Here is a 23,722-nt window from a genome sequence, read left to right as displayed (position 1 = left end):
GGTTAGAGACTTCCAGAACAGACTAGAATTGTTATCTTGCATTTTTAAAACACAACAGCTTAAATCCCTTTCGATTCATCAGAAAGTCACACATTTTTAAAAAAGAGCCTCTTTGGTCCAGTTAGTCATAGATAACCATATAACTTAAAATATCTAGTCTGCTGTCTAAGGAGAAATATTTAGAAAGAGCACAAGTCACTTTCTATATCTGACCTGCTGTTTTGTCACATAAAACAAAAAAGAGGTCAGAAAAAACCCATGGATAAAGCTTCTCCGCTTCAGCAAATAGGCTTGCTCATCTGATTAATCATGTTTTAAAGTCAAATTACTTATATAAACTGCTTGGAATAATATTACTGATCTTAACTCTTTTTGTCTGCCTATAGTAATTCCGTAAACATTGCAAGAGACAGGACTACTCACAATAAAGCTTTGTTGATGGCTTCTTAACATCTTAACATCTTAACACTTTGAATTGATACTCCCCAACTCTGGTCATCGTAATGAGATTTACAGGTAATCTTCCTTGTGTGTGTTTCCTCAGCATTTAGCACATTATAGGCATTCTGATGGAGAAGGAACTGACAACCCACTCCAGTACTCTTGCCTGGAAAATCCCATGGACAGAGGAGCCTGGTAGGCTGCAGTCCATGGGGTCGCAAAGAGTCAGAGAGGGCTTCACTTTCACTTTTCACTTTCATGCATTGGAGAAGGAAATGGCAACCCACTCCAGTGTTCTTGCCTGGAGAATCCCAGGGATGGGAGCCTGGTGGGCTGCCGTCTATGGGGTCGCACAGAGTCGGACACGACTGAAGCGACTTAGCAGCAGCGGCAGCAGGCATTCTGAAGGATGGAGCACATTCCATTAAACAATTTAGGCAAAAATAAAAGTGTAAATAAGTGTAATACGAAGTGTAACCAGGTGCTTTGTACCCTGACTGGGCAAACAAAGGCCGGGGACTAGCGTTAAGAGCCTGGAGGAGCACAGATCTTGGCTGTCTTCCTCGTTTCTGTTCCCTTCAGCGCCGCACACATAGTAGGTACTCAATAAATATCTGAGGTCTAGTGAAACAATGAACAGACTCCCTTTCCTCATGACTTTGCTTGCAGTGGTTACTTTAACGGCATAATAGATTAATAATTTCTGCATGACTACTTGGGCTCCTGAGTTAATGTTTGCAAAGCTCTTTGAACTTCTTGGGAAAAAGAATGGTGTTTTTTTTGGCACCCTTTCACGTTTGCAGCGGCACACAAATTCCTCCCCCTCTTCTTCCTTCGGCTCTGCCTTCCCCCAGCTCTGTGCCGGGCCAGAATCTCCCGAAGGCGGCCACACCGCTCTCACGGCGGTCCTCCTGCCACCTCCAGCCCTGCCGCACAGGTAGGGGCAGAGCAAACCCCAGAAAGATTTAAGACTTTGCCAGAGACGCTGGTAAAATGGAATTTGGGCTGATCCTAATAACACTTAGAGCAACTGGTGTATAGAAGGATGCAGATTCTTCGTCAGCCATGGAAGAAACTATTGGGACAGGCAGGTTGATCTGTGAGGATACATTGACTTAGATCCTGAAGGGAGATAGAGGGTGTCATAGAGGCATTTGGGAGCACACACCGAAGCAGCTGATTTCTAAAGTGTGTGTAATTTTAGACACACAATACAAAACCTTATCTAGTAACTGGTAGAAAATACTGTAGTTTTATAAGGAACTCATAAGACAAGATGTGTTTCTTTTACATGGGTAGAAACTTCAACTTTAATGATTACTTTCCCTACAAGTTTTTGTTTTTTTTTTTTTTTTTTTTTTTTTAATATTTGATGATGAAAAGAAGAGATTCTATCTCACAATAGATAATCATAGGCTGCAATGTCTTCCGAGGTGTTTATTGCTATAAAAATTGTCTTGATATATAGAAACTCAATAATTAAACAGGTCAAATGTGATTTGGGAAACAAAACTGTTCTCTATTAAAAAGAGCAGTCCTTTATGAGCAAATTCAAGAAAAAGAGTTTTTTTCTTTTTGAGGTTACAATATATTAGCTTGCAATTGATCACACACCATGAATATCTCAAGGTAATTCAGGGAAAGCTGGTTACAAGCACAGAATAACTAAAATGACTATCAGTGGCAGATCTTGCCTAAAGACAGGAACAGATCTTATTTTCCACAACTTATAAAATGACTTGTTTTCCAAACCAAATCATGATGTTTTCTCTGTGTGTGGAAAATTTTTCATGATGCATATTTATATACTACTTGCTGTATGTGTGGCAAATTTGCTCTCTCTAGAAATTGTTTCTAGGGATTGGAAATGAATGTTATGTGGATAAAAAACTAACATGGTTTTCTGTTGAAAAGACAGACCACATGAATGGTGTCTGCTTTGCTTTAAAGGGAAAACTCAGGTAAGTCTGACTTTAGTTGAACAGCATGGAGTAAACCAAAGGTCTTAAATTTTGTTTGAAATAAATTATGGAAGTTCCTTCCAATTAAACTGAACTCATTAATCTGAAAACAAAAGCAAGGAGAATAAAATTTGGAGTTAGTTTATAGTAAGTAACATTTGAAACTCTGAAAACTTAGTGTCCCCATAAAATCCACATGTGAAACATTTAGATGGGTGTGACTTCAGATAAGAAACTGTTTCTTTCTCCACTTAATTCAGTATAGAATGAAGAGCCTTGATTTCCCACTTGCACAGGGCTCAAGGATCAATAGGCATTTACTGAATTTTTGTTGTTTCTTTTTCTGAGGTATTTGATACTAAACAGTTTGCCCATGCCCTGAAATAAATAGATTGGAACCCCCTTCAGGAAGAAGGAGAAGGGCAGCATGAATTAGGGTGAGATAGAATTTCCTTTTTGGAATGTCAGTGTCTTGTTGCATTGCAGGGGGTTGTAAATTCATTTAGAGCAGACCAGATTATACCTCTTACAGCTCTGGTGTGGCAACCAGGAGGGATCTCTGGCTGAGATTTACCAGCTAAACTTCCATGGTAAGTTCAACTTTGAAATATGTGCTTGACTCTCATTATGTTCTCATCTTTGATGTGGGGGAGAGGAGGAAGTGAACAAATTCTAGTGAAGTGTTTTATAATAAGATAAATAAAATATGGAAGGAATTATTGTTGGGAATTCTTTATTCAAAGTGTTTAATGAATAAGCTGCTTGGTTCTTTCTGGTTTAGCTCCTAAATATTTTCAGCTTCTACTTGTTTACTAGGTCTCTTTTTGGTTGATATTCTTGTACCTATGTCTCTTCTACTTTCTCTGATAGCATATGGTAAGTAGATTTGATCATAGGGATGTCTTCTTCAAGGCAAATGTTAAATTTGTGACATCCAGACAATTTTGGGCGACAGTTAGAAAGGTCCAGTAAAAACAGGAGTGTGATGTTACTGCAAGAAAGGAAAAATACCAATAAAATAGGCTGATTTAGAAAGTTGAAGGTTCTTGTTAATAGAAAAGGAAAGAGGAAATTGGTGGGAAGCCAAGTTTAAATGGACTGAGCACTAGAGCTCAAATATGATATTCTAATGACGAAGACAGGATAAGGCAGCTAATGGAAATTTACCGTGTGTGTGTGTGTAAGAATAAAGGTAGAGAAGACATTATTTTCTTACCTATATCCACATTAGCCTTTCTGAGGACAGGGACTCTGTTCTTAGCTCTGTACAATCTGCAAAGAATAGACAATCAAAAAAACGTACTGATCAAAAATGATATTTCTTTTTGTAGCTGCTACAAAAAAAGATCACCAAATTAGGTGCTTTATGTACTTTCTGTGAGACAGGCCTGAATAAGGTAATCAGAGCTCAGCCAGAGGCAGTTGGAACTTTCTCAAAAAGTTGCAGCCAGAAGGTGAGCTGGGAGCAGATCACATTGTTCCCTCACATGCTCATCAAGGCAATCACACTTTTGGTTCAACCACCAGCGGTCAGGAGATCGTCTCCAAGAAAACTTTATTAAAGGACAGCTTTGGTGTCAAGAAAGAAAGACAGAGCAGTGGATCTCAAACTTTTAGGATGCAAAGCGTTCTAGGACTAGTTCTGGAACTTCTAGCGATTGTCGTTGTTAATTCTAGTGATTCTGATTCAGGAAGTCAACGGTTTGGGGTGGGAATATGTATCCCTGGGAATCTTTACTTTGTAAAAGAGGCAGGTGTTTGAGGACATCACTCTTGAGAAAGAATGTATAGAGTTTCTATAGCTTGTTGATCTCATCAGAGGACTGTTGGTTCGGAAGCCACCAGCTACCTGGTGCTGAGAGGGACTGAGCAGCCTGGATGAGGAAGCAGTGCCTGTGGCACCCAGACCTGGGTTCGAATACCCTTGTGGCTTTTTCGCAAAGTGCTTTTCCTTCTGAAATTCATATTCTTCTTTTTTGAAAGAGGAGAGCCTTGTTGTCTACCTCATGGATTTAAAGAAATAATACAGAGCACCTAGCAGAGTGACTGGCATATAGTAAAGCAACTAGTAAACATTTCCTCTTGTGGTGGGGAGAGAAAGAAATGTCAATGATAATTCCTCTGAAGCCAGGAAAATAGTTTGCAGCAGATACAAGGCAGGATCAACCAGGAGGCTAGTTCCTGGATCCTGGGGGTCCAGGGGCAGCATCTGAAGATAGATCCTAGACCGGAAGATGAATAAACAGGAGCTTGGGAGACACAATTTCTCACCATTGTGAATGTTTCTTGAGAATAGTAATGAACAACACAGATGGTACAGTTAATTGGAATTATAATTGATCCCCAAATAGTATTTAAGTCAATAGTTTAATGGATTTTCCTTGGAAAAACCATTATAAGAACGTCTAAAAAGGAACAAAGTGAAATGCATCAAATTCAGTGATTTGTTCATCTCTGCCACCCACCCTACATCAAAGGAATAATGAATGAAGAGAGAAACAGTCAAAAGGAGGAAGGAAACAGGAACCACAAATCAAATAGACTGTCATTAAATGAAATCGTTTTCTGGTAATTCAGTGTGATGTCAGGTTGTACTGAACTGGCTGGCTGGCTTGCAGAAGGCTGCTGCCAGGTTCTCTCCCAAGGTGACACATGAAGAGAAGAGGAAATGGGACTGATTCCTTAGTTAGGTGCCTTTTTTTAAAAAAAAAAAAAATTATTTCCTTGGCTATACCAGGTCTTAGTTGCGGCATGAGAACTCTTAGTTGCAGTATGTGGGATCCAGTTCCCTGACCAGGGATTGAACCCTGGCCCCATGAATTAGGAGCATGGAGACTTGGCCACTGGACCACTAGGGAAGTCCCAGTTAGGTGCCTTTCTTAAAAGACAAAGATGACATTTATCAGCACTTGAAGGTAAGCTGTGGCTGAACCAGCCAACAAGTTAATAGATGAGGTATGATATGAACAGGAAGGGGTTAGGTAGGCTCAAAGTATCTGCAGGCAAGGCATTTCACTTCTTTGGGCCTTACTCTCCTCTCTAAATGTCCTTCTAGGCCTGATACATGGTGATAAGGCATAGATGGTGGGCCAAATCCCAACACTTTAAACATTTCATTTTATATTTCTCTCATCTGGAAAGTAGTCCCTAACTACAGTACCTAAGTTATCGCCAGATGAGAGCTATTTTCAGGAATTTTGTTTACCCTGAACTATGAAATTTTTTGGCAACCCACTCCAGTATTCTTGCTTAGAGAATCCTGTGGATGGAGGGGTCTAGTGGGCTGCTGTCCATAGGGTCGCACAGAGTTGGACACGACTGCAGCGACTTAGCATGCATGCATGCATGCATTGGAGAAGGAAATGGCAACCCGCTCCAGTATTCTTGCCTGGAGAATCCCAGGGACGGAGGAACCTGGTAGGTTGCTGTCTGTGGGGTCGCACAGAATCGGACACGACTGAAGCGACTTAGCAGCAGCAGCATGAAATTTTTAGTGTTTCCCCCCCACAAATTCAAATTTCAACTTAAATATGTTTTCAACAAATCCTGTTAGTTCTCTGAATAAACAACTGTGAAATTGATAGTAATGATAAATTGTGAAGGAAATAGTGATAACAGAAGTCATTATTTTTTTTGAATACTTATCTACTGACAGGTATTATGGGCTTCCCTCGTGGCTTAGCTGGTAAAGAATCCACATGCAATGTGAGAGACCTGGACTTGACCCCTGGGTTAGGAAAATGCCCTGGAGAAGGGAAAGGCTACCCACTCCAGTCATCACATTTCATCTTTCATCCTTATGTTAACCTAGTTAAGCTAACAAGGTTAACCTTGTGGCCATTTTCCAGGAGGATTATGAGAGGTCACAGAGACAGCAAGCAGCTCAGTCAGGATTTGAACCTAGGTCTTCCTAATTCCAAAACCCATGTTCCTACTCCCTTTGTGCCATTGTGCCAAGTTGCTTCAGCTGTGTCCGACTCTTTTGCGATCTCATGGACTGTAGCCCACCAGGCTCCTCTGTCCATGGGATTCTCCAGGCAAGAACACTGGAGTGGATTGCTTTGCCTTTCTCCAGGGGATCTTCCCAACCTAGGGATTGAACACGAATCTCTTAAATCTTCTGCATTGGCAGCCAGGTTCTTTACCACCAGCACCACCTGGATGCTACTAATATACCTTAATCTGCTGTACAACTGCATTCATAATAATCCCATACAGTTTTTCTTTGTTTCCTAATTATTATTCATAAATATAATGTAAAGTATATTAGTGTCCTATTCTTTCACTTTCCACTTATGATCATTTTAATGGAGCACTTCTGTTCTTAAGGGTAATATTATACTATTTTGTTTACTTTGAGTAATGAGTTCACTGAGACATCTGAACTGGCCTAGGGCATATGCATGAAAGTAACAATTTTTTTCTTCTCTAATTACTTAAGCTTTGTCAAATCTCCCTTTTCTTTGAGCAGATACCATGATGGCTTGGTCAGTTTTCTTTTTCTGTAAAACAAAAACAAAACCAATTCTGTGCTGTAAAAACTCAATCTCATCCAATTGAAAATGGTGCCCTCCCATATCACAGGACCGAAGTAAGGTTTGGTGATCAGAAGGACAGGGCTGGGTTATGTCTCTGGGATACCATCCGCTCTCACATTTCTAGGCTACTACAGTTTCATGATACCTGGGGCAGGGAGGAAGGAGAAGAAAAGAGGACAAGTCTTTCACATTTAGTAGTGTACCTGTAGTTCTTCTGTGTAAGCTTTGGGCTCTTTTTCGGATTAATGTGCACTGCCCAGCTCATCTGGCTGGTAGGCATCCATAGGAGGGTTTTCAGTGGACAGTCAGTGATACAGGAAACCCTGCCACAGGAAGGCCTGTAAGCCACTCAGCCTCCTGCTACTGAGGTCTGCTCCTTCAGCAGCCAACCCTCACACATGGAACATGGTAAGAGAACACAAACCTGGCTCCTTCTCCTGAGTTCACTTGGCCTGTGGCCACATGCTCCAGGACTGTGCCTTCTCTCTTCTCTACATCTCGATTTTTCCTTCTGTTTAAATAGGTACAGGGCAGGGTATGGATTAGCAAGGCCACCACCTATACAGATGTCAAAGCTAGAAATGAAACGGCAGCATCCCCTTACTGTAGGCACTCCTCTCTGGTTTTAAGAGTGGCTCTCTTGGCAGCTGCTACACTTGTTCAGTGGTGAGAGGTGTAGATGAAAAACTGGCAACATCACTCCCTTCCCACCCTTACCAAGGCTGCCTCACAGCTTTGACAATTTTTCTGCATCTCTTTTCCATTCAGTCTTCCTTTTAGACCCAACCGGAGAAGGCGAGGGCACAGTATGAATGACAGAGGAGAGCATCAGAGTGTTTCACCTGTGCCTTAGTGCAGGAGACACCAGTTTGATTCCTGGGATGGGAAGATCCATTGGGGAAGGGATAGGCTACCCACTCCAGTATTCTTGGGCTTCCCTGGTGGCTCAGCTGGTAAAGAATCCACCTGCAATGCAGGGGACCTGGATTCGATCCCTGGGTTGGGAAGATCCCCTGGAGAGGGAATGGCTACCCACTCCAGTATTCTAGCCTGGAGAATTCCATGGACTGTATAGTCCATGAGGTCAGAAAGAGCCAGACATGACTAAGCGACTTTCACTTTCACTTTAGTGAGCCTTGAAGGAGATGGTGGCTTCAGTCGTTAGTTATCCATCTTCTTTATCTCACTATTGGGGCTCTACAGGTCACATCTGGGGTAGGAGGAAAACTTGCCGTCCATAGCCTGTTACATTGTGCACTCTTGGGAGGCAAAAATTAATTGATATAAATTATATAACTCACCTGTGAAAGATATTGTCAAGAAAATGAAATGGCCAGATATATTGGGAGAAAATACTTATTAAAGACATATCTGATAAAAGACAGCGATACAAAATATACAAAGAAACTTGAAACTCAACGATAAAAAAACCAAGCTGATTAATGAATGTACAAAAGATCCAAAATGGACACTTCTTCAAAGAAGATATACAGATAGCAGATAAACATTTATAAAGATGCCTAGCATCATCTCATTACAGAATTGCAAACTGAAATGACAATAAGATACCAGTACACACCTATTTGGATAGTGAAAATATAAAATACTGACAACACTAAACGCTAGTCAAGATGGGGAGCAACAGGAACTCTTATTAATTGCTAATGGGAGTTAGAAATGATACAGTCACTTTGGAAGATAGTTTGATAGTTTCTTGTAAAACTGAACATGTACTTACCATAGAATCCAGCAACTGCACTCCTTAGTATTTACCCAAATGAGCTGAAAAATTACATCCACGTTATTACATGCACATGAATGTTTAAGTAGCTTTATTCATAATTGCCCAAACTAGAAAGCAACCAAAATGTTCTTTAGTAGGTAAATAAACTGTGTATGTCCAGACCATGGAATATTATTCAGTACTAAAAAATGAGCTAGCTATCAAGTCATGAAAGAACATGGAAGAATCTTAAATGCATAGTACTAAGTGAAAGAAGGCTACCTGAAAAGGCTACAAAATGTTTGATTCCAAAGTTCATCTATATGATATCTAGGAAAAGGCAAAACTTGGAGACAGTGAAAAGACCACTGATTGCTAGGGAGTGGGTTAACAGAGAGATGAACCAGTGGAGAACAAAGGATTTTAGAGCAGTGAGATTTGTCTGTATGATACTAATATGGTGGATACATGTCATTATATACTTACCCAAACACACAGAATGTACAACCACAAAGTGAACCCTAATATGAACTCTGGACTATGGGTGATAATAATATATTAGTGTAGGTTCATTAGTGGTAACAAATCCCCTGGAGTGGAAATGTTGATGGTGGGGGTGGCTGTGTGTGTATGAGGACAAGGGGCATATGAGAACTCTGTACTTTCTATTCCATTTTGCTGTGATCCTAAAACTACTCTAAAAGATAGTCTACTTAAAATTAATTTATATTGAAATATTATTACATTATTATAAGCAGCCAAAATAGAGAAATCTGCTTTCTAAATAGATAATAGATTTTCCACTTTTGTATGGCACCGAATGATGTTTTGTTAATGACTCCCCTTTGACAGTGAATGGCTACTAAATGATAGTCACAGTCTTCTGCCTCCTCTGTATTTTATAATCATTGATACTGATCCTGAGATGACTGGGCAGCAGCACAGGTGGGTAAGTAGAGACACCTCTTCCTGGAAGCCTTCTCTTTGATAGTACAGTCAGCTCAAGGCCACAGAAAACTCTGCACCAGAGTTGCTGTTCTTAATGATGTAAGTCTACAGTGACTCATTATTACCTGGAAAAACCAAAGACTCCCCAAAAGCTGGGATCTGTTTTCCTAGAACATTCTTTTATGTTCACAATTTTTGTTGGTCTTTAAACCAGGTTAAAAGATGCAGAGAAAGACAAAGTCGAAGCTGGTAAATTCAATGTAGGATGGTTCTGAGAAATATAGCCCCTTGGGCAAAACTTGCATTTGCTTATTACGTTACTCTTTCACATTTAGCTGTAGATGCCCATTCTTTGTGTGCCTTGGTCTCTCAAACAACCTTCTATCAAAATAAGAGGTTATACCCAACTAATAAAGAGTCAATATTTGAAAATTTCCTAGTTAAGTATTAAGAACATGTATTTTGGGTGGTTGGTGTTAAGTGATTTAAAATTATATTTATGCAATTTCTGAAAAATGTTATTATACTGGACATACATTTTTTATTATCAGAAAATTAAAAGAAATCTATTTTCATTTGAAAATAAAGGTTATTTAAAAAAAGAAACAGATAAAGGTGGTATGAAAATTTTGAAAGATCAGGGTTGCAAGAAAGATTTGCCTTGCTAACACAGAAGGACAACAGTAATAGCCAACACTGCGGTGCCTTCTATGTGCCAAACATTGTTCTAAGTTCTTTATTTTATTAATCAATGTTCTCTTCATAACAGTGTCATGATGGGAGTAATACTGATATGCCTATTTTACAGGTAAGGAAACTGAGTCATAGAGGCCATAACCAGTCTACTGCTAGATAACTAGTAAGGGGTAGAGTTGAAATCTGAGAACAATAACCAGTACTAGCTAAAGATCAGAGCTTTTAATTTAATAAAAATAAATAGGATAGAATAACAGAAAAGTTTAATAGGATAAATTAAGTACCATAAATCAGTGAGACAAGGGATGGGTAATTTAAAATGCTATTTTGGGGGAACAGAGTATTTAGATTAAAAAAATTCAGTTTAGTGAACCCCATAAAAATACCGATTTTATTCCAAATAGATTAAAAAGCTAAGTGTAAATAGTTACACCAAAATAATTTGGAAGAAATATATTTGAGTATCTGATCATTAGATGGAAAAATTTCTAAACTTAAAAGCAATTAAGGAAATGACAGAGGAAATGATTGATGAATAAAAAAATTAGAAGAATTTTCTGTATGTTATAAGCCAAATGAAAAAATAAACAGCTATTAACACGGTAAGGAAATTGTGATTTTTTCATACATATCTATAAGCAAATCACAAAAGAGGAAACAGAATGATTAATAAAATGTGAAAAATCCTAACCTTCTCTTCGGAGAAGGCGTTGGCACCCCACTCCAGTACTCTTGTCTGGAAAATCCCATGGACGGAGGAGCCTGGTAGGCTGCAGTCCATCGGGTCGCGAAGAGTCATTTTCACTTTTCACTTTCGTGCATTGGAGAAGGAAATGGCAACCCACTCCAGTGTTCTTGCCTGGAGAATCCCAGGGATGGAGGAGCCTGGTGGGCTGCCATCTATGGGGTCGCACAGAGTCGGACACGACTGAAGTGACTTAGCAGCAGCAGCAGCAACCTTCTCTTGTATTAAATGAAGGGCAAATTTTCAAAAATTCAAATTAAAACAAAAATTTGATAGTTTTCACAGAGCAACTTTTAGCAAAGATTTTTAACTGATAATAAGTTTGTCAGGAATTCTGCAGGAGGGATGAACGATTTAATGTGCAAGCTTTCTGCCTTTAATTTAGCAATATCCATTAAGAGACTGGGCTTCCCTCATAGCTCAGTCGGTAAAGAATTTGCCTGCAGTCCTGGAGACCTGGGTTCGATTCTTGGGTAGGGAAGACGCCCTGGAGAAGTAAAAGGCAATCCACTCCAGTATTCTTGACTGGAAATCCCATGGACAGAGGCGCCTGGCGGGCTATAGTCCATGCGGTAGCAAGAGTCGGACACGACTTAGCAACTAAACCACTACCACCATCAAGAGCCTTAAAACCAGCCATATTTTTCAAACTAGTATTTTCTCATATGAGGATTTTGTTCTACAAAAATGACTGTGTGGACAAAGAGTTATGTTCACATTTTTATAGCAATCATTATTTCTAATAGTGAATTATTAGAAACAATGTTAAATAAAATTGAATTAATTGGTAATAACTGGAGAAGGAAATGGCAACCCACTCCACTATTCTTGCCTGGAAAATCCCAGGGATGGAGGAGCCTGGTGGGCTGCCATCTGTGGGGTCGCACAGAGTCAGACACGACTGAAACGACTTAGCAGCAGCAGCAGCAGTTGTAGTGGTATAGGCATAGGATGAACCATCACACCAAAATTAAGATTATGTGGTGAGTAGTTCTTAGTGAGGAAAGAAAACAGTTATTAGATTGCACTCTAAGTGTAGTAAAAGAGGATATATATAATTATTTATGCATAACTGTTTCATCTAGTTAAAATTAATAACAATAAAAAGGACTAGAAAAGTCATGACAAATGTTCACAGTGATAATTGGTGGTGGAACGGATTTTTATGTTTTACAGACTGCCTAAAACAGACATAATAATGGGGAAAATTATTTTAAATAAGAAAGAGAAAGAAATACAGGGTGCAATACAGAGACAAAGAAAAATGGGTAGATCATTGAAAATGGTGAAAGGCACATAAATATGATCTCAAATCTGAGACTGTGGTAGAGCTGGAATGGAGTGTAGAACAAATAAAGATACTGGAACAATTAATGCTTTTGGCTAACACTTTTAGAGCATTGGAATCAACAGAGCAACTGCAAGGACTGACCTGGGCCTCTCACTCAGCCATTGGGAAGCCAACCTATCCCTTGGGATATGCTGATGAAAGTGTTTTCCTAAAACAAACCAGTTTTCTGTCCAAACTCTTGTTTTTAGAGATGCCAAATAGATTTTCAGTTACCCTTAAAATGTCTGCTTAAGGTGTTTTCGAAGAAATGAATGTTGGGAATTCAGTCTCTAGCATTTTCTCTATATTTTGTTTCAGTCCATGAACATGCTTTCCAATTCTTTGCTATATTATAAATTTTGAGAGGTTAGGAAGCAGCAGCAAATGTAGACATAATTTGTCTATTATCTGTTACTTTAACTTCTCTATAGTTTAAAAACATAAGAAGTTTCCAGTTTTTCCTACCTTCACTTCAATTAGCCTTGTCTGTCTTGGAAGTGTATGAAGTCTTATTTTCTTCAAACGCTTTTCTTCCCTGAAGTTGGATGTGCTAATCTCCTGACTGTAGGCTTGGTTCCATAGCCAGTAGAATTTATTTCCCTGAATTTTTAGTTCTCAACTGGACCTCTTAACTATAATCAAACCCTTCCAGAGACAGGCCCTTATGTGCTTGCTCTCAGCATACTGGACCCCTGATCCACACACTCAAGTCTATAGCTTCAGATTCTGTCTCAGATTACCCTGGGCGTCTCATCCCATCTTCCCTTGCACTAGCCTGCCCACCACCACCTAATCCCATGTTCCAACAGTGAGTGGCCACTTAGGTGGGCATGGCAGAAAAGAATGCTATTTTTCTTAATTCCCTTTCAGAAGATATCAATGGTTTTTAGTTAAACTATGAACGTAACTATTCATGTCGGAAGATCTTGAATAAAGTATACTTAAAGCTGTATTTTTCCATTGAGTCATTGCTGAACTCTTTTATGTAGAGAGGAGCATTTTCCTTCCCCTCAGACTCAGTAAGATTCCACAGGGTCCTTCATCAGTTCAGGATGTGACATTCTGGTTGTTGGATCTCCAAAGGGTGATGCCACTGAATCCCATGGCATTAATCATTCTAGCATATGCGTTGTTTTGATGCTTTGCTCTGTTGAGCCAAGGCGATGCCTGTGAATTCATACTCCTCAGCGCTCCCTTTCTTTCATTTCCCATCTCCTCTTTCTCTCTGAAGGCAGTTTTGCCTGTCACCAAATACTGTACCCCAAATGCCAATTTTTTAAATGCAAGTGGTATTGTGCCTATTTACAGGAACATTTCATCACTTGAGCCAGTTCACCTTTCAGTGGGTATGCACCTACTGGTAGGACAGCTATTGACTTTGGCTGCTGCTTTGTAAATATAAAAGTCACAACCAGAATTGTAAATTTTAAGTTGGAATGCCTATAGGTAGGCTCAAATGCATCTGGAGTCACCAAGTTTCTTTAGAAGTGTTCAGCTGTATCAGCCTGCAGTTGTACTCCATGTCAGATAAGTTCCTTCTTGGAATTCTTGTTGCTCTTAACTTCTGATGTAAACCCTTCCACCGTTGCTTCACAGTCAATCATTCTTTTAGCAAGTATAGAGAGAGCACCAACCATTGCCAGGCACTTAGCTGTGTGACAGAGATACAAGTGAAGAAAAGGAAAGTGACCTTGCCTCAAGAGAGCTTAAATCTATCAGAATTTATAGAAAAGAGATAGCTGGTTACAGGATGATGTGTTAAGAAAAATCCCACAGGCTGTGACAGAACACAGTGCATAAGACAGACACTCAGATGGGTGATTGGAGAGGGTGATCATGGAAAGTGTCCTGGAGAAGCAAGCTAAAACCTGAAGGAGAGAGGCTGTGTGGGTCTGATGCTTCCAAGTCCCTCCTCATGGGAGACACGTGCGTGAAGCATGTGACCCAAGCATACCCCGGGACTCCAGAAGCACCAGAATGACAAAGTAGCAAATCATCCAAACCACACTTGGCCAGACTCTGACAAGAGATGGAAAGTGGAAATCATTGTTTGTTTTTGGTGGTGCTATGGTTTGTTAAAACTTTGGGGTGCTTTCTCGGTACTATTTAATACATGTCACAAAGAAATTACATAAGCAGTGATATTGTGAACAGAAATCCTGAATGTGCCTTTCTGGATTGAAGGGTTCTTCTGGTGTCTGACTGCAGATCCAACTTGCCCGGAGGTTTGTACAAATCTAATCAAGTGACCTCTTAGAATGGACCCTTCTTGTGAATAGCCTCATTAGAGAAGATCTATGTAGCCAAAGTTGAAGTGATGCAGTCATTTTCCCAGGATGCTTTTTGTAGATTCTTCCTTGTTCTGCTTAGAAGCGGACTTCACTGACTCAAATTTCTTTAACCTTACAGTCCTTATGCCTGGCATGATGGCTTTTGAACATGATTAGCCTACGATGTCCTGGGTCTTAACTTCTCCCTTCTCATCATTCTTTCAGTAGCATTCCAGTGTCTTTACTAACGTTATTACTACTACTTTATGACTGCTTCTACCTTATGACTATTGCAACAGCTACTGTGACTATTTCTACCATTACCACTTTTCCTTCTCCTCTTACACTACTACTAAGACTTTTCGAAATTTTCATTTTATATTGGAGTATAATTGATTCACAATGTTGTATTAGGTGTACAGTAAAGTGATTTAGTTATACATCCTCATATATCTAATCTTCAGACTCTTTTCCCATTATAAGTTATTACAGAGTATTGAGTAGAGTTCCCCGTGCTCTCCAATAGGTCTTTGTTGATCATCTGTTTACATATAGTAGTGTGGATATACCAATCTCAATCTCCCAATTCATCCCTTTCCTCACCTTTCCCCTTTGGCAACCACAAGCCTGTGTCCTCTGTCTGTGAGTCTACTTCCGTTTTGTAAACAAAAAACCTGTTTCATTTTTTTTAGATTCCACATATGAGTGGTATTATATGACATTTGTCTTTCTCTGTGTGACTTACTTCACTTAATATGATAATCTCTAGGTTCATCCATGTTGCTGCAAATGGCATTATTTCATTCTTTTTTATGGCTGGGTAATATTCCATTGTGTTATATATACCACATCTTTATCCATTTCTCTGTTGATGGACAATTATGTTGCTTCCATGTCTTAGCTGTCATAAATAATGCTGCAATGAGCATTGAAATGTATGTATCTTTTTGAATTATGATCTTCTCCTAAATATGCCCAGTAGTTAGACTGCTGGATCAAATGGTAGCTCTGTTTTTAGTTTTTTGTTAAAGAATCTCAGTACTGTTCTCCATAGTATTAAGCCATTTAAAATTTTGAGTTACTATATTCCAAGCCCTGCCCTAGGCATTTTTTCATCTCTCAGAATAACCCTGCAAAAACAAATATATTATCTTCATTTTGCAGGTGAGGTTACTGAGGTTCAGAGAATTTAAGAAACTTTGGTTTACTGAATATTATCCTCAGTTTATGGAACACATTAAAATAATATATGATACTTAACAGTAAATGGTGCTTAAGCTGCATTCACAATTTACTTGATCCCTAAAGCCTGTGCATCCTAGCAGTGCTTCCTTCCATGAGACACGCTGGCAGCAACACGACCAAATAGCCTGGTAGACTTTGTGGACTGTACATTTATCACAGGTTTCAAGGCATGTTCATCTCAGGCTGCTATAAAAACACCATTGACTGGATGGTTTAAACAACAAATATTTATTTCTCACACTTCTGGAGTCTGGGAAGTCTAAGATCACAGGGCTAGCATGGTCAGATTCTGCCAAGAGTCAACTTCCTTTTTGCTGTGTCCTCATGTGGTGGAGAGAGCACAGACAGACAAGCCCTCTTGTCTTTTTTTTTATAAGGGCACTAATCCTGTCATTAGAGCTTCACTCCTAAGACCTAATTGCCTTCTAAAGGCCTCATCTCCAAACACCATCATGTTGGGCATTAGGGTTTCAATATATGAATTTGGGGCATGTATGTGCAGGCTAAGTTGCTTCAGTTGTGTCTGACTTTTTGCGACCCTGGACCATAGCCCACCAGGTTTCTCTGTCCATGAGATTCTCCAGGAAAGAATACTGGAGTGGGTTGCCATGCCCTCCTTCAGGAGGTCTTCCTGACCCAGCAATCAAACCTGCATTGGCAGGTGAGTTCTTTACCGCTCCCACCACCTGGGAAGCCCATGAATTTGGTGGGGGACGGATGGTGGTGAACATAAACATCATTGCAAAACACAAGATAAACAAACGGTCTTCTTGAGGGCCGGTGGGCCCCAGTGATGGAGAAACACTGTTAGAGTCAGCAGTCAGTGGGGAGGCCTGAAGATCCATCCTGGAGCAAGGTTTTATTAGGCACTGATTTTCTGTTCTGTTTTGTTTTTTATTTTTGTTCATACTATCTGCTTATCTGGTTGTTATGGGCTTGGCCCTGTTAATTCTTGGTCATAAAAAATGATGTGAAGTATTTTAGTTGAAACCACTCCACTCGGGGACAGGAAGACAACAGGTGCTTGGATTATCAGATTAAAACTATTTATATCAGCAATTGTTATGTAATGTGCAAATATATTGATGCTTTGGCATGCTATAAAAACCTTTTCAGTAAAAAAACATTATTTATAAGAATATTTTTTACTTATTGTAAAAACACTTAAAATAAGGGAGAATACAAAGACAAATTTAAATTTTTACTCTCTGTGCTAGGTAAGGGGACATGAACATGTATGTCCTTTAGCTTTGGATGTATTTTTAAAAACTATAGAAATACCTTATTTTGAAGGGATGAAGTTAGAGCAGGTGTCAAATTGATTCTAATCAGATCATTGAAGAGGCATTTCTAGTGATGGAGTAAGAGGTATGACCTGGAAAGCTAAGAATAGAAGATGTATTTAGCTGTAGGTCATGGGTTAGTGGGGCTCTATTTCTTGTTTGGAAGTACTGTCTGCTTCAATAGACTTCTTTTTTTTTTTTTTTTAACCTCCAGCTTTACTAAGGTATAATTGACAAAACTATAAGATATTTAAAGTGTACGGCATGACGATTTAATGTATGTATACATCATGAAAGGATCACCCACATTGAGTTAGTTAACCTATCCATCATATCACAAGTTTCCTTTTTTTTTTTTTTGTGAGAACATTTAAATTCTATATTTGTACAAATTTCAATTATACAATACAGTGTTATCAACTATCATATCATGTTATACATTAGATCATCAAAGCTTATTTATCTTATAATGAGTAGCCTTCCTATTGAAGCAACGTGAGTGCTAAAGGCTTATGATAGAAGAGTACTTGGAAGAGAATCAATGACCATTGTTATTTTAACATGACCTTCCACTTTTTCAGAATATTGCTATAGGCAGAGACATGAAATGGAGGGGAAAATGGCCTGGAAAAGGGCTGACTGGTGTTCACATAAATCCTTTATACATTCTTTTCTTTTTTTTTTTGCTGGTTGCTGGGACCAGCTTTCAGAAATCCCAGCTAAATGTTGTCACAATCTTTGTAGGTAAAATTTTCCCTTTAAATAAAACTTTACATAGAGCTAATTAGGGATAATTCATACCCATATTCCATTCTACCCGATGTATCAGTAAGAGTTTGAAATATGCAGTTTGTCTGGTCTATTCTCCAGACAATGTTCATTACAATTCACATACATACATTTCACATACATACATTTGTCCTTATTCACTGCACAGTGGTGGAATCAGCCAGATTTTGTTAGTCAATCTCTTGGCTTATTTGATCTCACCCCTATTAATACTAAAAGGGATTTAAAGTGGTTAAATTTTATTAAAATGCAGTCAGTTGACTCTTGACAACCTTTAGCATCATTTCTCTTTTCTTTGGAAAGTGTTTGCTCTCCTTTTTTTGGTTTAATTCATTGTGAGTATAGAGAGTTTTCTTACAGTTGAGAAGCTGGAATCATCTCCAAGTTAAAGAAACAAAAATGGAGATAAAAAATTTTCCTGAAATGCCAGAAATTTGCAAGAGGTGAAACACCTAGTTCATAAGAAAGAAAACATTAAGTCCAGCCATCTCTAAGGAGCTGAAATAATATTTTATCTGTTTCTAAGGTACTTGGGTAAGTTAAACCAAATAGGAAGCAGCAGAAGTTCTTGAATCAGAGAGGAACTGCTCATTACTCATTTGACTTAGCAAGCAAAGTGATGATGACATTACCCTGAAATCTACAAAACTTTAGACAACTCATTGTCAATTATGAAATACTATGGTTGTGCTCTCACACCATGTAATTTCATGGACAACTTCATCTTCTCCATTTCCTTTAGATAACTCCAGCCCTTCAGAGCTAGGTTATATTTTCATAAACTTTGTAGAACATGGGATGTATTGGTAGAGAAGATAACTTACAACACTCCATCTTTTGGGTGACCTATGCCATCCTATATAATTTGAATGGAAAAATTATATATAAGAACAAATGGAGGATTGGTGTTGCTTTGACATCGCTAAGATAATACCAGATGTCTCCAAATAGAAGGAGAAGCTAAACGTTAGATGCAAAATTATTGTAAACCACCTAATCTCCTTGATCTCCTATGGCTGGCAGTCATCTGTAACATGCAGACAACTCATCACCCCCATTGAAAACTCTGAAGGGGAAGCAGAATGGGGAAGTGGGTGGAAAAATTTGAATTTAGTGGTCTTTTAACATTTTGGAAAATATAAGTCAATGTGGCATTTACAGAAGTTCTCAAATTGTTATCAAAGCCATCATATATTCTCTCTTGTAATTACAGCTAAGAATACTGGTTCCTTTATATCCTTTAAGGAGGAAAGAGATTGTCTTTCCTCCTAAAGCAGCTGTCTGATTCTGTGTCTATATGCTGTGCCAATTCCCAGCCCCTCAGGATAGCTTAGATATTTGTTTTATTTTTTAATTGGAAGATAATTGCTTTACAATGTTGTGTTGGTTTTTGCTATACAGCAATGAGAATCATAGCTTTCCTTCTTGAGCCTTCCTTCTTGAGCCTTCCTTCCCCCTCCCATTTCACTACTCCAGGTCATCACAAAGGGCCCTAGGTTATATAGAAGCTTCCCACTAGCTATCTATTTTAAACATGCATAGTGTATATATGTTAATGCTACTTTCTCAATTTGTCCAACCATCTCCTTCCCTGCTGTGTCCATAAGTCCATTCTCTATGTCTGTGACTCCATTCCTTCCCTGCAGATGGGTTCATCAGGACTATTTTTCTAAATTCCATATATAAGTGTTAAGATATTTGAGAATATCTTCAGTTCAGTTCAGTCACTCAGTCATGTTCTACTCTTTGAGACCCCATGGACGGTAGCACTCGAGGTTTCCCTGTCCTTCACCAACTCTCAGAGCTTGCTCAAACTCATGTCCATCGAGTTGGTGATGCCATACAACTGTCTCATCCTCTGTCATCCCCTTCTCCTCCAGCCTTCAGTCTTTCTCAGGTCTAATGAGTCAATTCTTTACACCAGGTGGCCAAAGTATTGGAGTTTCAGCTTCAGCATCAGTCCTTCCAGTGAACATTCAGGACTGATTTCCTTTAAGACTGACTGGTTTGATCTCCTTGCAGTCCAAGGGACTCTCAAGAGTCTTTTCCTATACCACGGTTCAAAAGTATCAGTTCTTCGGGGCTCAGCTTTCTTTATCGTCCAACTCTCACATCCATACATGACTACTGGAAAAACCATAGCTTTGAGTATGTGGACCTTTGTCAGCAAAGTAATGTCTCTACTTTTTAGTACACTCTCTAGGTTTGTCATAGCTCTTCTTCCAAGGAGAAAGTGTCTTTTAGTTTCATCACTGCAGCCACCATCTGCAGTGATTTTGGAGCCCAAGAAAATAAAGTCTCTCACTGTTTCCATTGTTTCCCCACCTATTTGCCATTAAATCATGGGACCAGATGCCATGATCTTTGTCTTTTGAATGTTGAGTTTTAAGCCAGCTTTTTCACAGTCCTCTTTCACTTTCACCAAGAGGCTCTTCAGTTCCTCTTTGTTTTCTGCCATAAGGGTGGTGTCATCTGCATATCTGAGGTTATTGATATTTCTCCTGGCAATCTTGATTCCAGCTTGTGCTTCATCCAGCTTGGCATTTTGCATGATGTACTCTGCATTTAAGTTAAATAAGCAGGGTGACAATATATAGCCTTGACGTACTCGTTTCTCAACTTGGAACCATTCCATTGTTCCATGTCCAGAATACAGATTTCTCATGAGGCAGGTCAGATGGTCTGGTATTTCCATCTCTTTAAGAATTTTCCACAGTTTGTTGTGATTCACACAGTCAAAGGCTTTAGTGTAGTCAGTGAAGCAGAAGTAAATGTTTTTCAGGGACTCTCTTGCTTTTTCAATAATCCAACAAATGTTGGCAATTTGATCTCTGGTTCCTCTGCCTTTGCTAAAGCCAACTTGAATATCTGGAAGTTCATGGTTCATCTACTGTTGAAGCCTAGCTTGGAGAATTTTGTGCATTACTTTACTAGTGTGTGAGATGAATGCAATTGTGTAGTAGTTTTGAACATCTTTTGGCATTGCCTTTCTTTGGGATTGGAATGAAAACTGACCTTTTCCAGCCCTGTGGCCACTGCTGAGATTTCCAAATTTTCTGGTATATTGACTAAAGCACTTTCACAGCATCATCTTTTAGGATTTGAAACGACTCAACTGGAGTTCCATCACCTTCACTAGCTTTGTTCATACTGATGCTTCCTAAGACCCACGTGACTTTGCACTTCAGGATGTCTGGCTCTAGGTGAATGATCACATCACATCATCATGGTTATCTGGGTCATTAAGGTTTTTTTTTTTTTTTTAATAGTTCTTCTGTGTATTCTTGCCACCTCTTTTTAATATCTTCCATTAGGTTCATACCATTTCTATCCTTATTGTACCCATCTTTGCATGAAATGTTCCCTTGGTATCTCTCATTTTCTTGAAGAGATATCTAGTCTTTCCCATTCTATTGTTTCCCTCTATTTCTTTGCATTGATCACTTAGGAAGACTTACTTATCTCTCCTTGCTATTCTTTGGAACTCTGCATTCAAATGGATATATCTTTCCTTTTCTCTTTTGCCTTTAGTTCCTCTTGTTTTTTCAGCTATTTGTAAGGCCTCCTCATACAACCATTTTGCCTTTTTTGCATTTCTTCTTCTTGGGGATGATTTTGATCACCACCTCCTGTACAGTGTTACAAACCTCTGCCCATAGTTCTTCAGGCACTCTAATCAGATCTAATCCCTTGAATCTATTTGTCACTTCTAGTGTATAATCATAAGGGATTTGTTTTAGGTCATACCTGAATGATCTAGTGGTTTTCCCTGCTTCATTTAAGTCTGAATTTGGCAATAAGGAGTTTATGATCTGAACCACAGTCAGTTCCTGGTCTTGTTTTTGCTGACTGTATAGAGCTTCTATATAGATATTTTATTATGTTTATTGAGCCTTTGGTGTTACTGTGTGAGGTTGCTACTAAATTTATATAGATGTGAAAACTGAGGCACACACAGAGAGAAAATTCAGTGATTCACAGCTGCTTGGATGCATCCTATCCTCATAGGGTCCGTAGTTAGTCCTCATCGGGTACTCAGCATCACTTGCTTAGCTCTTTCCCACTTTATTTTGTTTGTATTTTAGGACTTAAACTATTTTTGAAGCTACAGAGGTAAGTGCATGTATAAGGTAATGACTAAAACATACAGAGAGATGGGCAAACACAAAGACTTCCATTCTTTACCCCTAAGCAGTACTCTACAGTGGTAACCAATATAATTTTTTATGTATTTGAGAATTGTCTGTGCATAAATCAGGATATACACACGTGTAAATATTCATCTTAGTTTATGGATCTCTTAAGGTACTTGTGTTGTAAATTGATGTATTAGGGGTATTTGTGAACATGCTTCCCCACTGGCTTAGCAGGTAAAGAATCCACCTGCAATGCAGGAGGCACAGGTGATGCAAGTTCAGTCCCTAAGTCAAGAAGATCCCCTGTAGGGGGATATGGCAACCTGCTCCAGTATTCTTGCCTGGAGAATCCCATGGACAGAGAAGCCCGACAGGCTACAGTCCATGAGGTCACAAAGTGTCAGATACAACTGAGAGAATGAGCATACACCTGTTGTGAGGTTGAACAGAGACCCTGGCAGGAGGATGGCCACTACTTCGTGAACACGTTTGTTTTCCTGAATTGACTATAAGGTCTCTGAGATTATGCTGTATGCGCTGTTACAAGTATCTTTTTACTGTAGACACATCCCTCTATTGTCCAGACCTTTATTTCCTATACTTGTATACAGTAGGTGCTCACTTACTGTCCAGGAAAGTGAATTGTGAACCCAGGTTGGGAGGAGGCAGCTCTTTTCACTGCTCTGGGCCATCAAGGGAGGGGAGGTAGTGGTTCATGCTTGTGCAGATGCCGTCCGTTATCTCAAAAGTAGCATCTGGAGTGTCAAATCTCACCAGGCACAATTGCTAGGGGTTCCTAGAATAGGTGTTTATGAACTGATTCCCTTGGGGGTAACTAGCAGATGACTTTGAGCTGTCTTCTTTGTCCCAGAGGCTTCTGAGAAGTGCCATTGTGATTGTGAAGGGGAAACAGAGCCAGTGCTAGGCCGAGTTTCGTGGAAGCAGGTGCGCTGAAACCTTGCATCCTCTGGAACCACAGTCAGCATGGAAAGCCCTGCTCACCTGAATTGCTCAAAAGTTTTGCATATTGGGCAGTGGTTAAATTAGTATGAAGGTGAAACCCTGAGTAGGAAAGATGAGGGCCAAATGTGTCTTCTTTACTCTTGGATTTGGGGGGATGAATATTACAGATGCTAATCAGAGCACTGATGGAATATGTGTTGGCCTTCTGGTACTGAGACTCGTCTGTAACTCCAGCTGAGGCCTGGTTTTTGAAGAACTTATCTCTTGGCCAAGTCAAGCAAAGTAAGCTGTGCAAAACAGACACATGGACAGGATGGAAGGTCTTGTTCACAGAACTTGTTTCAGAACCCTTTTCTGATATGTCTTATTTGTCTTTTTTGTTTTTCTGTCTTCTCTGTACTGCTGTCTCACACTTGGTTTCCTCAGTCAGCTCTCAACTCCTCTGCTCACAGGAAATTGACATATTTGTTCTCTCTTGATGTCAGTTGAACTGATAACCCTGAATCAGACCAATCTGGCTACTAGGAATAATCTCTGACCCTCCACCACATGAACAGGTCCAACTGCAATGCACATAATTGTGGTCTTCCCTCAGAGGGGTCTTAAGTGGGGCAGTCAAGTTTTAAGGGCTCTGCTCTTTTTCCCATTTTGACT

General features: G+C 39.4%; 1 protein-coding gene across 5 annotated transcripts in view; it reads left to right on the top strand.

Moving 5' to 3' along the window:
• Window positions 1–1,249: 1,249 nt before the first annotated feature.
• Window positions 1,250–23,722, top strand: part of CYTIP (cytohesin 1 interacting protein) — a 78,018-nt gene continuing 55,545 nt past the window's right edge. The window contains exons 1-4 of one of the 5 annotated variants that reach the window (XM_065927863.1): window positions 1,335–1,378; window positions 2,356–2,402; window positions 2,751–2,839; window positions 2,935–2,992. In XM_065927863.1, coding sequence (XP_065783935.1) covers window positions 2,990–2,992 — 3 coding nt within the window. In that variant the 5' untranslated portion in view covers window positions 1,335–1,378; window positions 2,356–2,402; window positions 2,751–2,839; window positions 2,935–2,989. Of the gene's footprint in view, window positions 1,379–2,355; window positions 2,403–2,750; window positions 2,840–2,888; window positions 2,993–9,515; window positions 9,613–23,722 lie in introns of all 5 variants that reach the window. The other 4 variants (XM_065927860.1, XM_065927861.1, XM_065927862.1 and 1 more) reach the window with 4 other exon arrangements.

The sequence above is a fragment of the Muntiacus reevesi genome, chromosome 3 (genome assembly GCF_963930625.1).
Source record: "Muntiacus reevesi chromosome 3, mMunRee1.1, whole genome shotgun sequence".
NCBI lineage: Eukaryota > Metazoa > Chordata > Mammalia > Artiodactyla > Cervidae > Muntiacus > Muntiacus reevesi.
The sequence above is the reverse complement of the archived record's forward strand: the minus strand, read 5'-3'. Positions and strand labels throughout refer to the sequence as shown.